Below are 15,820 nucleotides of genomic sequence, written 5' to 3'. Positions count from 1 at the left end.
AACTTCGAACTGAACTTCTGTGCCTAAAGGAAGTTCTAGGAATTGAGAAAAGCAGATACTTGCAACAAATTCCCAGAAGCAATAAATTCTGAGGAAGAAAACCAGATTCTGAGCAATGAGTGCCTTAAACTGGAACTGACTGACCAGAAAAGGCATGGGAATGTTGAAAAAAACTATCTATCCTCTGAGTCAGACAACTTGCTTTCCCAGTACCATTCCACCTTGAGCTTTGCCTCAATAAAAAATGTCACTAAATTTTGCTCAAGGAGTCACCCTCTCTGAACTTCTTCCTACTGTAGTTGTTTGCATAAAGTGTTTGCCTTCACCTCTAACCAGCTTCGGTTTCTGTTTTGATAATATGGCTCCCCAATATGTCCGGTACCACTTAGTGCAAGTCTGTCTCTTCCCTACTGTTCTGCAGTGCCACCCGTCATGTTATGAAGGGTCTAAATGTGCATAAATCTGCTTCTAGTCTCTTTTCTCTTCCACTGGTCTATATGTCTATGTCTGTACCTATACCACACTCTCTTAGTTGCCATAGTTTTATTACAGGTCTTGCTATCTGGAAGGCAGGTCTTCCCACCTTCTTCCTCTGGGAGGCTTTGACTATTCTTCTTGTTTACAACTCCACACATGTTTTAAAATTAGGTGGTCAAGTTTCACAGAACACAGTTGTTGAGATTTTTTTATTGGAATTGCATTGAATCCACAGGTCAATTTAGGGGAAACTGACATCTTCATAAAACTGAGTCTTCCAAAACACAAACACGACTTATCTTTCCATTTGTTTAGCTTTTCTTTAATGGATTCTAATAGAATTTTATAATTCTTTTCATACAGTCTATTCAGACAGATTTATTCCTAGGTATTTGGTCATTTTAGATGTAATGAATGGTATTTTTAAGAATTATATTTTCTGTGTGTTGTTGGTGTACAGATATGCAATTGATTTCTGTGTAATGACTATAGCCAACAACCTTACTGATAGTCCTTAAATTTTAATAATTTATCTGTAGATTTTTAATATTCACAAAGACAATAAGTATCTGCAGATAATAACAATTTTGTTTCTTCTTTCCCAATCTTTATACCTTTATACTTCTATTTTACCTTACTGTGCTGGATAGAACTTACAATACATGTGAAAAAAAGGTGGTTATAGAGGCATTCTTGTCTTGTGCAAAATCTTAAAGGAAATGCCTTTGGCTTTTACCAGTAAGATAGTTGTTGTAGATTTTTTACAAGTAGCTTTAAAAATCAGATTAAGGATGCTTCCTTCTATGCCCAGTTTGTTAAAATCATTTTTTTACTGCCATGAATAGATACTGAAATTACATTGAATATTTTTTACATACTAATATGATTTTTCTCATTAATATGTTAACATGGTAAATTGAGTTAGTACATTTTCTAATGTTAAGCTAATCTCAGATTCCAATATCTGAAGTTTTTGGTCCTATTTGGTTATCTGTACTTTCTACTGGATCTCACCCATGGGGCCTTGTTTCCTTGTTTGTGTATAGTAACTTTTTAATGTAAACTGCACATTTTATTGGCAAATATGTGTAGAAATGAAGGCTTGATGTTAATGAAGCCTTCTTCAGAAAGTTCTTGTGTTTCTGTTAGGTGTCTTGGGTCTCTGCCAGTCAAGAAATCACTTAAAGTTAAATTATCCCCTTAAGGTTTGTCCAGGCCACCACAGTAGTGTGACTTTGGGCTACCAACCAGTGCAAGGGCCGATCCATACTTACAAAATCTCAAGGGAGAGGTGTTTTAGCCCTTTGTGGTAGATTCCATTAGTAGTCCTGCAGAAAATAGGTTAATGGTTGCCAGGGGCTGGGGGAGGGGGACTGGGGAATGACTGATGAAGGATATGGGGTTTCCTTTAGGGGGTGTTGAAAATGTTCTGAAATTAGGTAGTGGTGATGGTTGTACAACTCTGTGATTATACTAAAAACCACTTGAATTGTTTGCTTTAAATGGATAGATTTTATGGAAAGAGAGAAGACAGAAACTATTTATTAAGTATTGATGTCTATCACTATAGTTACTTAATATATAGCAATGGGAAAATTGGGCCCAATTTATACCCCTCAAACTCAGTCTGAACAGACTTATGGGGCTCCGACTCCTACCACTTCTGGACTCAGCACTGAACTGTGGTATATGGGATCTGTCCCTAGTGACAGCCAGGACCAAGGTAACACAACTTAGGGGTTTGGAGAAATTAACATCCATTTGAGTAAACTTTGATCAGTGAGAGAGATGAGGTCAAAACCTGCTGGCAGAGCGATTCTTTTCCCTTCCATGAAAATTATGCTTCAGAATTTTTTTCCCTGTGAACCCAGAAACCAATCTTCCAGCTATAAAATCTTGTCTTGAACCAGTCCTCAAAGGAGGTCTGTTTCATGGGGAGGTAGGGGAAATGAAGAATGATTTGGCTCAGGAGGAACCAGGCCATGTGTACTACCAGTTCTCTTCCTGGACAAACAAGGCAACTCTGGTTCTGAAATTTTGTATGTGCATAAAAGCTGCAGAGGTTACCAACCAAACTGGGGAAGGTTGTTTCCTCTGGGGAGTGGGAAGGAATGAAGGAAGGATTTTTCTCCATTTTATATATTTATGTATCTCTGATTTGTTTTCTTCTTGTTTCAATATTTCATTGTGTTAATATACCAAAGTTGATGGGCATTTGAGTTGTTCACAGGTTTTTGCTATTAACAAAAGTATATTTATGAACTTTGGTATACATGTCCCCTGTTGCACATATTTAAGAATTTCTTGGAGGGAAGATGCATGTTCAATTTTAAGAGATAATGGAGAACTGTTTTTCTGTTAACTACCAATGTTTATTCCCACCAGCAATGTTCAAGAACTCATATGGATTCACATCCTCTCCAACAGTTGATATTGTTAGACCTTTCAATTGTTGATAATTGAATGGGTATACTATAGTATTTTATTGCAGTCTTGATTTACATTTCCCTCATCACTAAATAGGTAGAATATCTGTTCATATACTCATTGGTCATATGTGTTTCTCCATCTATCAAATGTTTTTTACCCATTTCTCTATTGGACTATTTGATTCACACATATGACCAATGAGTATATGAACAGATATTCCACCTCATACACATATATTCACAATAGGAATCCTTTGTCACTTGTGTGTATTGAAAATATTTTCTCCCAATGCATACTTGCTTTTTACCTTTTAAAAAGATTTTATTGATTTATTATTAGAGAGAGGGGAAGAGAGGAGAGAGAGGGAGAGAAACATCAGTGTGAAAGAGAAACATCCATCAGTTGTCTCTCGTACATACCCCAACCAGGGACCTGGCCTGCAACCCAGGCATGTGCTCTGACTGGGAGTGGAACCAGGAGATCTTTTGCTTTGCGGGATGATGCCCAGCCCACTGAGACACAATGGTCAGGGTTTAATTTGTCTTTTAATGAGTAAAATTTCTTAATGTTAACAAAGTGAAAGTTGTCAATATTCTCTGTTATTGTCAATGGTTTGTCTGCAGTGTTTAATAAATCTTCTATCCCAAAGTCTAAAAGTTGTTTGCTAATGTTTTCTGTCAAGAACTTTAAAGTTGTGTTTATGCATCAAGTCCTTCATCTATCTGGAATAGATTTTGTGTGCATGTGTGTGTCTGTGTATAACAGCATGGAGAAGCTTTACAATTTCATCTCCTTCAGTGTAAATAACCATTTTTCCAGCTTCATTTAATGAAAAATGCCTCTTTAATTACCTAAAATGCCACCTCTATTATATACCACAGTTCTGTACATGCATGGATATGTTTCTGTGGTCTCTCATCTATCCCTTTGCTCAGTCTATACCTCCACCAATATCACACTCTTAATTTTGACCTCTTCCTCTCCCTCTGCTTGCCTTCTATAGTTCCTGTAGGGTAATCTTGGGGAAGGGAGCTATCAATCATGTGAGCTCAGCCCCTTAACAGACAAAAGTGGGTCATTTGGCTTCAAATCCTTGTCCTTGGATTTTCTCCTGTTGGTTGAGTTACTGGAAGGTCCAAATAAGATTGCATAGAGTAATGAACTGCTTAATATACTTTGGGGTTAAAAAGATATTGTGAGGTTACTATGTTGGTGTAAAGGGGACCAGGTTTTTTTTCAGGTAAAGGTGTCTACCAATCGGGAACAGCCCCGAGCCCTGCTAAGTCCAGTAAAAAGTTTTTTTGTTTTTTTTTTTTAACGCCTCTAAGCATCAGGACTCTAAGGAATCCTGCTCTGAGATTACTAAGGAATGTCTGTCTCCCTTTGCTTCCACTGATCTCTCAACATTTCTGTGGCATCTGCAGAAGGTGTGGCCTAAGACAAATAAAAACAGTTTGCTTTTGGAGGCAATCAGGTCTTTCATCATTGAACAGCAATGTATTTGTGCTGCCAAAGTGAGCACTGAACAGCTCACTTTGTCATTTACAAAGTGTAAATGACAGAGCGCCACAAGCACAGGAGCCTTAAAGACATTTTCGCAATGACTTGAACCCGCATGCATTTACGCATAGAGCCTGGAGTTGAAAGGGAGGCAGTCACAGCCCCTAGATGCTTTCCTGCTCACCCCACGAATTCAGCCAGGCAGTGGGCCATGCGCTCAACGAGCCTGCAGCTGGGGCCCCCTGCGCAGTTTTGGTGCTCAGCCCCCTCAGGAATTCAGCCACGAGGGCCTTGACAAGAGCTGTACCTCCTTGTGGCCCTCTGAAGCAGAGACGGGCGCCGCGGGGGTCCGGCGTGGGCGGTTCAGGGGCGGGGCGAGGGCAGCAGTGGGCCGGGCGCCTGTGGGGTGGAGACTGGCCCAGCTGCACCACCTCCGCCACCCGCACAGCCTCTGCCGCTTTCGCCGCCTTCTCCTCCCCGCAGGCATCGGGCCCTCACACACCAGCTTCTGCCTGGCCCCTAGTCTCTGCGTCCCCGTGTCTCCGCGTCTCCCGGTCTCCGCGTCCGGCTCCCGCAAGATGACGCTCAAGGCAAGCAACGGCGAAGGCGGGAGCAGCATGCGTACGGCACTCTCCGACCTCTACCTGGAGCACTTGCTGCAGAAGCGCAGCCGGCCCGAGGTGAGCGGGCTCCGTGGGTCCCCAGGGTGTGGGGTGCGGAGCCAGAACTCGGCTGCGCCGCCCACTTCGGGACCTCCCCCGTCAAGGGCCCTGTCTCCAGGGGCCTGCCCTTGGGAGTCCTGTCCCCGGGGTGAAGGCCGTCGCGGCCAGCAGCTTGTGCGGGGTTTGGGGTGCGGTGGGTGGTTGCCCTCAGCAACACTTCTAGGTGGGAATCAGGAAAGGCCGAGGCCTGGACAGAGTGCTTATTAAGGTCAAGGAAACTTCGTGGACGGAAGTCAGTGTAACAGAAAGACTTTAAGGAGAAGATCCAAGAGTAGATCTGATTCGTTGGTGTTGAAATGCCTGTGTTTGCTCAGCAAAAAGGGTTGTAAAAACCAACTCCAGCTCTAAAGTGCTCACTCACTGTCCCTCTGCATTTAGGCAGAACCCCTTGTGCTAGTGTGCAAATGCGGTAACCCGGTGTATTTGTGGGTAGACAAGGAATGCAAGGATTTCAGAGATAATTCTGCCTTCCGGATTCCTGTGATGACCTGTAAATACCTGTTAACATCTATCCTCAAAGATGCCCACAGGGGAGGTTGTCATTTTCTTAGTTCTCATAGTTCTGGGTGTGGGTTGGACCCAGGAAGGTAAGGTTGTCACTCAGGGTGTCTCAGGCAGAGATAATGCCACCAGAATGCTCACTCATTCCCTCACTCATCTGGAAGCTGAGGCTGGCTTTTATTTGGAGCCACCAGCCACAAGACATGCCAGCAGCCCTTTCCTGTGGCCTGGCCTTCCTCACATCATGGTGGCCAGGTACCAATGAATGTTGAGAGAGAGAGAGAGAGAGAGAGAGAGAGAGAGAGAAGGAGGGAGGGAGGGAGGATGAGAATGAGAATGAATGACAATGAGAGAGAATGAATATGAATCCAACTGTGTGCAGTCTTTTTCTCTCTGGCTAGTTCCACTCAGCATAACCTGAGCGCCATCCATAACTCCATGACCAGAGCTTGTGTAAGCCTCATGGGCAAGTTAAATTGTCTGCCTTTTTGAAAAGAGGCCCTGTCACTACAAGAGTTATGCTGTGGGTGCACTGTCTGAATAAACAGCATTTTTTGTGGAGCTGTGAATTTTTCCTAAAATACTGAATACAGTTTATGGGTTAGCCCATTTATTTTGTTGTTATAAAAGGATTTGAAGAAGCTGAAATAAGAAAACTTATTAAATCCCTGAATGAAATATTGTAGTATCCAGATCTGCCAAGGTGTGGACATCAGAGGGAGAATATGTGCATGGCGACTGATGGCTTGACCCCATGACCCTGCTGATTCTCATTTCATGAGGTTCACCTTCCCTTTTGGGATCTTACCAGTCTTTGCTGCCAACACTAGTCTCTGCCTCTCACTCGCTGTGTGGCCTTGGGCAAGCTGCTGAAGCTCTCTGTGCCTTAAGATTCTCTTCTCTCTAAACGGACTTGCTTGGAGGATTGTGGTGATGTTTACCTGAGGTAATACTCGTCAGGCACTTCCAACCGCACTGGGACATCCAACATCCCTCAAAGAGCTGCCTGTCCAAGAGCAGTCAGCATGTTTTCCTATCCTGGCAAGAAGCAGGAGTACCTGTGCAGAAGTTGTTGGCTTTAATTGAAATTTAAAATGAAATCATAAAATTATGTTGTTGAAGGCTTCATTTAAGGGGATTGCTTTGTGTAAAAGTTCTCAAGAGTCAAAACCCAAAGTTTTACTTTTAACCGTAGTCCACATTTAATACTGTAAAGTATTGTCAAATGATAATTTTGCACTAGGTTTGAACTGTAGCGTATCTTCCAGATTTAATTAGTGTTATTTCTTTGGAGAAACTAATTTTATAAGCTCTCTCTGGCCTTGTTCTTTACAGAGGTATACATTAGTGCACACTAAATTGATTGTAAAATTCCTAATACTCCTTTTCTCTTCAGTCTTACTTGAACCAGCACACTTCCCATGACCTGGCATTAAATAGGTCAAGAATCCCTGAAAATTCACTCGGGCCTATCCAACATCAAAAAATGAACTACAAAATAAGTCAGGCCCAGATGAGTTTCCACTAAGAAGACCTATGTATTGATTCTTAGGCTGTCAGGCGCAGCATTACTCCACACTGGCCATCATTCGTTCAGGCCCGCTACGTACAAGCCTGGTGTGCGGCCGAGAAGTCAGTGAGGACACCCATGCAGGTTCCGGGGGCTGCAAAGCTGTCGGAGCCTGTGTGTTTTCTTTTTACAGAAAGGATAGTAGAAAATGAAGTGTAATTTTCAAATTATTTGGTTCTCTCCCCACTGTCAGTACAAGGTGTGGTCTCAGCCTGTGTGACTCCTTCCCTTCTAGGAACCCTGTGACTGCCTTCAAAAGTAAAGGATTTGGTATACCTTGCAGGTGACAATTTGGTGTCTTTTTTAACCACTTGGAGGCTAAGTACATTAAAGTTTTATCATGTAAATTCTAGTCAATATTTTATATTAAAGAAGATAACATTTTCTAACTCATTTGTTCTCTGACACTGAATTAGATATTCCAGGTCAAAATCAATTCCCTTAAATCAGGGTTTCTCTGACCTTGACATTACTGACATTTTTTAAAAAGATTTTATGTATTTTTAGAGAGAGGGGAAGGGAAGGAGAGAAACATCAATGTGTGGTTGCCTATCGCACGCCCCCTGCTGGGGACCTGGCCTGCAACCCAGGCATGTGCCCTGACTGGGAGTCAACCACTGACCCTTTGGTTCGCAGACCGGAGCTCAACCCATTGAGCCACACCAGCCAAGGCAACATTGTTCACATTTTGAGTCTGGTAATTCTTTGTTGGGAAAAGTAATACTTGCCCACTCCCCACCCCCTGCCAGTTGTTACAATCAAAAAGATCTTGAGACATTGCTAAATGTACCCCGGGGCAAGGAAGATAACTCAGACATTTCATTGATATAGAGATTGTCCCTAAGCAGTGACTTGCTCAAAACTTTCAGTATTGCTAAAAACAGGAGGACTCTGGATGTGGGGTATAGAAAGGCAAGAGTGAATAACCAAATTTCCAAAAGCAGCTGGCCCAGGGGTGGGGAACAGGAAGAAAAGCTCTGAATTAGGGAACCAGAATACAACTTTCGTAACATGTAATTTTCTTTTGTGAGTGTACACTTTTTATTTTTTCCTTTATATAAAGAAATATACATGAACAAAATAGATATATATGTGTTTGCTCAAAAGTCACCTTTCCTGCAAGGCCTTTTCTGGACACCCTATTTAAAATCGCAACCCCCCTTGCCCAATTTCTGCCATTTTCCTCCATAGCACACATCATCTTTGCATATTCCATCTAATGTACGGTGTTTAGTAGGTGAATCTGCCCACTGGAATGCCCGCTTTGTGAGCACAGGGCCTGTCTCTGACTCATTGCTGAATCCCAAGCACCTGCATATATCTTCCTTATGTGAGTAGTAGTCCTCTCACAGGGATTGCAGCTCCCACAGGGCTCAGCTTGCTCAAATTGTATGCAGAAAAAGTCTTCCTGACACTTGCACTCCAAGTGACAAGATGACTTGGGAGCCGAAGGTGCCCTGCAGTTCTGAAGGGAATGAACTTCCATTAACACCGTTTTGTGCCCCTAACATAAAGGTCATCTCTATGCTTCACACTTCTGGAGATGCTGTGCCTGCATTTTCTCCTTCAACCCTCACAAACTCTGAAGTCCGTGCTCGTTTAAGTCCTAGAGTTTAAAACTTACTAGTCCTTTAACTTCAGACAAGTTTCTAAACCATTTCACACAAAATGGGGATGAGGACTTCATGAATGGTGTATGCACACAGTGCAGGCGCGGGTTTAATGGCAGTATCTGGCTTTGCGGTCCTGTGTTTCTTTCTGTGTGGAGCTATGGTTCTTGAGTTTCCTGTTTTCCTCCAGTGGAAGGCGAAGCCTTTGCCAGTGTACATAGTATGCTGGGTAGATAAAAAGCACATTGGGAAAGGGTCTTTAGAGACGTGCCCTTTGGATGGATGGATGTGTTCTCAAAAGGATTTACTGCCTGAAAAACAATGTGCCTAGTTAATGTATAATTTTAAGATAGTACTTGTAGAAAGTTCTGGCCCTTAGATCTTCCTCTCCCCCAAACTCTTTTCCTCAGCTTTTCGTCATTTGTAGTTAAACAGTGTTAATCTCTTTCTAAGGCTTTGGAGCACTCTTTGTTTTCTCATAGTTTGTCTTGTTTTCCCCCCCCCAAAGTGGAATGGAATCTTGCTAGGGCAAAGAGTGGGGTGTTTGCGTGCCCATGGGCCCCGGGCTGTGGGAGGCTGGCTGCTGTTGTGGGGCAGTTCCCAGGGCCTGCCCTCTGGCGATCGCTCACCTTCTTGGTCTGGGCCTTCTCCTAGGTCTCTTTGCCAACAAAGAGCCTTGGAGTTGGCAAAGAGCCCAACAGTTGGCTGAGCTATATTCTTTCCTATGTCACTGTCACTTTCTAATTCGATTGTTGGAATGAGAAAACCAACTGTAATTGCCCCTGCTGTATTCACTCTCTCCAGCCCCCAAGTTTGTTTTTCATTTCTTTTTCTAATCCCAACTTCCTTTGAGCAACTACGTCTGCCCTTTGAACCCTGTTGCAGATGTTTCCTCCAGAGGGAGTTTCAGAGCAGCAGGCTTGCCACTCCAGCAGTTTGTAAGATTAAAGGCCATGAGGCTGCAGAGTAAAGGCCAAACATGCCGTTGTGTTTACTCCCCAATTTCTCCTGAATGTGAGCAGTCATCGTTAAGCAGAGTCACTCCCTTCTTGCCTATCATTGGTATGGGGCAGGCCCATCACAGCCCTGGGGCTTCCCATGTCCACTGGAGATGGGGGGGACAGTTTCGAAGTTGTGAAGGGGACTCTGCAAAATGGAGTCTAGTACCTTAGACTTCAACTGTTTGTCAACATTGCTCATGTCGCTTACCACTCACGTGGTGGTGTGGTGGTGATGGCGGTGGCAAAACTGAAAAAACAGCAGCACATACATGCCTTGGTAGCCATTCATGTCACAAGTGAATGTGGAACAAGCTCCTGTTAGAGCTGGGCACTGTTCTGGGTGCCTGGGTCCATATGTGAAGACAACAAAGAACTTTGCCTGTGTGAGACTTAAATTCCAGCTTGGGGAAAGAAAATAAACAAATAAGTAAAACATACATAGCACATTGGAATGTATTACCAGCTGTGCAAAGAGTACAGGTTAAAAGAGATATAGGAGCCAGGACAGGTGCCTGGTACATGTCACTGGGACTGGGCGAACAGGTGGGACAGACTGCAGTTTAAGTTGTCAACCTGGACAAGTTCGTTATCCTGAGTCCAAGGGAAATACCTTCCCCTTTGTCCTAAGCCCAGCCTCTGCCAGTTGTATAGCAGGCAGACTGGGATGCAGCTTCATCAGGCAGAACTTGTGTATGAATCCCAGTTCTTCTGTCTTCGCCTCCCATTGAAGAGCAGACTTCCCTTTGTCCATCCCCGAGACTTCCTGCCTTCTTCCCCTCTCTCCCCTGCAGGTGCCATCCTTATTATTTAGAAAGCCTCTGTGAAGCTCCATTTGCAAGTTTTGAAGAAAGCTGACAACCTTGGTCTGTGGCCTTTGAGTGCTTATAGTCTAAGACAATCTGAAACTCCACGGAGGGTATCTTTCCCATTTGTCATTTATGGTGTATTAATGAATGAATGATAACTTCTCATCACAGTGAGCTGCTAAAGGTCCGAGACCATGCTTAACTCTGTCAAGCTCTCTTGCACTTAATGGGGTCTCAGACCAACAGATTGACTTAAGTAATCAATCGCCTTTACTTTGCATGTGTACACATACACACAGACATCAGGTGTAAGTGTATGTCTGCATATTCTTGCTGCTACAATTTTCTGTAGTGAGGAGATACAAGGGGTTAGTTGAAGGAGTTTGAAGCTAGCCCTTTTTTTTCTGAGAGGAGTTTCACTGCAGACAGGCCCTGGGGAAGCGTTAGTAGGCTGGGTAGAGTGTGTCTTAGGAAGACAGGGTGGCTCAGGGACAAGTTCATGCTAGAGAAGATTGTGTTTTGCTTTTGGAAGCCTTACTATTGCGTGTTGGTTCTCTACTTACCGTGTTGGAGGTTTCCGTTTACCTTAGTCATCATTTGTGACTTCTGGGTGAGTATGATAATGATTCTTAGTCATCACGAAGGGGAACAACTAGATGGATAAGCACATTTGAAAGACCAATCTTTGGGATAGCAACTCTTGACCTTTTCTGACTGGAATGTGTTTTGCCTCTGCTAAGCTTGCCTGAGTCCTTACTTTAAAGGCTGGCATGGTAAAATCAGTCTTTATAATAAAGCTGAGTAAGAAGTTTATCTGCCTTGTCTAGGTACATGATCATGTAGCCTTCTCCCTCTTTCAAAGGTCACATTGTATTCTGTGGACTAAGACTTTCTAATCTGTCATTACTTAGAACACTATGCAGGGGTTCACCAAGTCTGAAAACATAGGTGAATCATTGGAAGTGGTTTATTGATGGTACATTACAGCACATGATAAAGTAATGTGATCCATGTGCCCAAACTTTATGGCCACCTCTAGACTACTATCATCACCAACCCAAGTGTTAGTTGGTGATAAACCCATAAAATTAATTTCTGAGTTTGGTTTTTCAGCTTTCTTAGCCCCACAATTACTAGTGATAAGAGATTCATAAGCCAGGGTCAAGGAAAGTCCTTAAACTTATTTCATGCTTTGCATTAAAAATGCGAGGTTTGAGCTCATAATTTTTGGCAGCAATCATTCAATCGGTGGTCCTTGAATTCCTCGTTTGATAGACTCAATCTCTAATACACACACATGGTAAAAACAGAAATGATACAGATGGTTCATTTGAGAAAGGGAATTCTTCCTTCCAACTTTACGCTGCTTTTCCTCTGATTTTCTTGAATCTACTTAGAGAGATATTTGATCTTGTGCCCTTTAAATGGATCTGTAGCAGTAGCTACCCTGCTTTTGATGCGAAGCATAAGAATTCTTTGTCTAGGCCTAAATCCTGACCATTGTCTGTTATGTTTTTTTTTCTTAAAAAGTTTATAGTTGTACACTTTACATTCAAATCCATGATCCATTTTATAAGTTGTGCAGTTTAGGTTAGTGTTTCCTTTTTTTTGTTTTTGCCTACGGGTATCTGATTGCTCCAGCACTCAGATACCTGTATTTTGTATTTGTTACAAAGCCTGTCCTTCCTCTACTGAATTGCGTTTGCACCTTCATCAAAATCAACTGGGCATATCTGTGTGGGTCTATTTCTGAGCTCTCTATTCTGTTCTATTCATCTATGTGTTTGTACCACACATAATTTTTTTAAAGATTTTATTTATTTATTTTTAGACAGAGGGGAAGGGTGGGAGAAAGGGAGGGAGAGAAACATCAATGTGTGATTGCCTCTCACGCGCCCCCTGCTGGGGACCTGGCCTCAACCCAGGCATGTGCCCTGATTAGGAATTGAACCAGTGACCCTTTGGTTGGTAGGCCAGTGCTCAATCCACTGTGAGCCACACCAGCCAGGGCTGTACCACACATTCCTGATTACTTATAACTATATAAGCATTGAAACTGTGGACACTGATTCCTTCTAGTGTCTTCCTTTTCAAAATTGTTTTAGCTGTTCAAGGGCTTATGCCTTTACATCATACACATGATTTTTAAAAGTCATTCAGAGGTGCTTTTAGTGTAACCTATGTGGGTCAGGTGAGTGAAGCTGCTTGTATATAAGAAAAGTAACACTGCCCTGACCAGGTTTCTCAGTAGGTTGGAGCATCATCTCATACACCAAAAGTTTGTGGGTTTGATTCCCGGTCAGGGCACATACCTAGATTCTGGGTTTGGTCCCTGGTCGGGGTGTGTATGGGAGAGAACCATTTGATGTTTCTCTCTCTCTCTCTCTCTCTCTCTCTCTCTCTCTCTCTCTCTCTCTCTGCCTCTCCCTCCCTCTCTCTTTTTCCTCTCTCTGCAAAATCAATGAACATATCCTTGTGTGAAGACTAAACATTTTTTTTTAAAGAAAGAAAAGTAATATCCCAGGTGCAGAGAAATCAGCAGCCAACACTTGACTTCTGTACCAGGGAGCAGTAAGGAATGACCTGGGGAATATGTGCCTATCTGCAGGGGGCAGCCACAGCCTGACCCAACACCTTTGCCCCACTTCTTGCTTATCCTGCGTCTCCTTGATCTTGTTTGGGATGGCAAAATGCCCAATTCAGTTCTTTTCTTTTTCTAAATATTTTATTTATTTATTCTTAGAGAGAGGGGAAGGGAGGGAGAAAAAGAGGGAGAAAAACATCAATGTGTGGTTGCCTCTCACGCACCCTCTACTGGGTACCCGGCCCACAACCCAGGCATGTGTCCTGACTGGGAATTGAACCGGCAACCTTTCAGTTTGCAAGTTGATGCTGAATCCACAGAGCCACACCAGTCAGGGCGCAACTCAGTTATTTTCTCAGCCCCCTTTGCAGCCTAGGGTGGCCATGTTCCACAATTCTGGCTGATGAGGCATGAACAGATGTCCACTGGAGAAGTTCTGGGACAGATGCCACTGTCCTGGCCCTTTTTCCTTCTTTCTGCCTTGAGAGCGGAGCTGAAGGCTGGATTGGAAGCTTTTTGGGAGATGTTTTTAGCCTGAGCTCATTGTTTTGCTTTGTCTGTACAGGGACTTCTGAGCCCCTGACTGCTGTGCTCTGCAGAGTGACACAGTTCTCAGCCAGTTCCTCCTCTGTGCACATTTTAGGCCCTGCTGTCTCAACTCTGCTTAGGCAATGGTCATTCCCCCATCTGCTTCCCATCTTCTAGACAGTTATTGAAATCTCTCATCCATGGTAACTTCCTCATTTCTTTATGTGTTTCTGTTCCTTGCCCCCTTTGCTCTCGTTTAAACAGAGTCTGGGGTGTACACTGGTACTTAGTCTACCAACTTGAAGTCAAATCACAGTCACTTAGAAAAATTCTATCTTGCCAGAATAGAAAGCATTGTATTTTGTGGAGCTTTTAGGATAATAGATTTTCATTTGACGGAATAGAAATTAATTGAAACTGAAGGGATGCATGAAATTTTTAATGCTGAGCATTTTCTTTAGCAGTGTGTTTCAGGATTCTGAATGTATCTCAGCATCCCCTGCACACAGCCTGGCACCGCATCTTGACGACAGCTCACATTTGTAAGTGAAACACTGAGAGGTCAAGAAACTTGCCCAAAGGTACCAAGCTGTCAGTTGAAAGAGTCAGGACTCAAACCCAGACAGTTTGTGTATATTTCTGCTAAAAAGCATACCTACGATTTGTAATCTGTGCTTTTTTCTTTTACTGACTTCTTTTATTGCAGTAACACATACACATAGTAAGTAATTTGAAAGGTTTACAGTGAATATGATTTGCTTCTCACCCCATCCCGTGGTCACCCAATTCTTCTTAATAGAAGCAACCACTGTCGTTTGTGTCTCCTTCCAGAGAGAGCTTGTGCATTTATAAGCAAACATGAATGTATTCATTTGTTTCACTGTTTATGCTGATGATAGCATATGTTTCCTCACTGTGGGTTTTTCCCTCTTAACAATGTATCTTCAAGGTTAACCTCAGAACGTCTTTTTCATTGCTACATAGTGTCCGTATGCCAGGATGCCCCCATGAGATGCAGTGGTAACTACACTATTAAGTCATCTACTATGGAGAACCTTGAAGTTACATGGAGTTCTGTGCTTCCAGGTGTCATAAGTTGGATTTATAAATGCCACCCTATCTTAGACAATTCTGTTTTAATGGCAATGCCATATGACTCAGTGTCATGTGAGTCTAGTTGCTGCACAAAGCAGTTTCTCTTTCTTAGTACTTCCCTCATTTGAGGCCACCCTGTAACTAACACTTTCTCAAATGTCACCATCTTATCAGAGTTGAAACTCAGAAAAGATGAAGTAAATTAAAATTAAAATGTTTATTTTTTAAGGTACATACTATGTCTTATAATACATATGCCCATCCACAAGCCTCTAACCTCTTTGTCTCTGATCTTCCGATTCATTTCCATCTAGGCCCTTCGGTAGGCCATTGAGCACTTCCCAGGAATGAATGAATGAATGAATGGAGAGAGATCAATTGATTCCCACTTTTCCTTCCCCACAAAATGGATAACAAGGTGTACCACTCACAACCCCGCTGTCTTTGAGGGACACGCTTGGGTATGGCTGGAATGCAGCTGCCATTCGTTTTCAGCTTGTACTCAAACACTGAACTGACTCTTAACTAACATTAACCAAGCTCAGCCTGTTCCTCCTCCTCCGTACTGTTTTTGAATTAATATTTTACCTGGGGCGAGGGGTGCACTTTTAGAGGTTTCCACTTGGCATTCCCTATTGTCATAATGCTTACCCTAAGACCTAGGCTACTTCAAATGAATAGATTAGAAAAATAAGGAAGAGCCAGCAAAGACTGAGAAGGAGCATTTGAAGGAGAAAAGAGTAATCATCTGTGAGGTGTGTAACCTCAGTCTAATCATGAGAAAACATGGGACAAACCCAGGCTGAGAGACAGTCTATAAAACAGTAGCCCTGTGCTCTTCAAAAATGTCAAGATCGTGAAAGGCTGAGGAACTTTTCCACGTTAAGGATGACTAAAGCCCTGGCTGGTGTGGCTCTGTGGATTGAGCACCAGCCTGTGAACCAAAGGGTCACTGGTTCGATTCCCAGTCAGGGCACATGCCCAGGTTGCAGGCCG

General features: G+C 43.0%; 1 protein-coding gene across 1 annotated transcript in view; it reads left to right on the top strand.

Annotated features, from left to right (window-relative positions):
- Window positions 1–4,832: 4,832 nt before the first annotated feature.
- The window catches only part of MPP1 (MAGUK p55 scaffold protein 1), a 29,695-nt gene continuing 18,707 nt past the window's right edge, over window positions 4,833–15,820 (top strand). The window contains exon 1 of the mRNA XM_024564394.3: window positions 4,833–5,087. Within this exon, the coding sequence (XP_024420162.1) occupies window positions 4,986–5,087 (102 nt within the window). The 5' untranslated portion in view covers window positions 4,833–4,985. The remainder of the gene's footprint in view (window positions 5,088–15,820) is intronic.

Source organism: Desmodus rotundus, chromosome X, assembly GCF_022682495.2.
Source record: "Desmodus rotundus isolate HL8 chromosome X, HLdesRot8A.1, whole genome shotgun sequence".
Classification (NCBI taxonomy): domain Eukaryota; kingdom Metazoa; phylum Chordata; class Mammalia; order Chiroptera; family Phyllostomidae; genus Desmodus; species Desmodus rotundus.
This window is presented reverse-complemented; position numbering and strand designations above follow the sequence as displayed.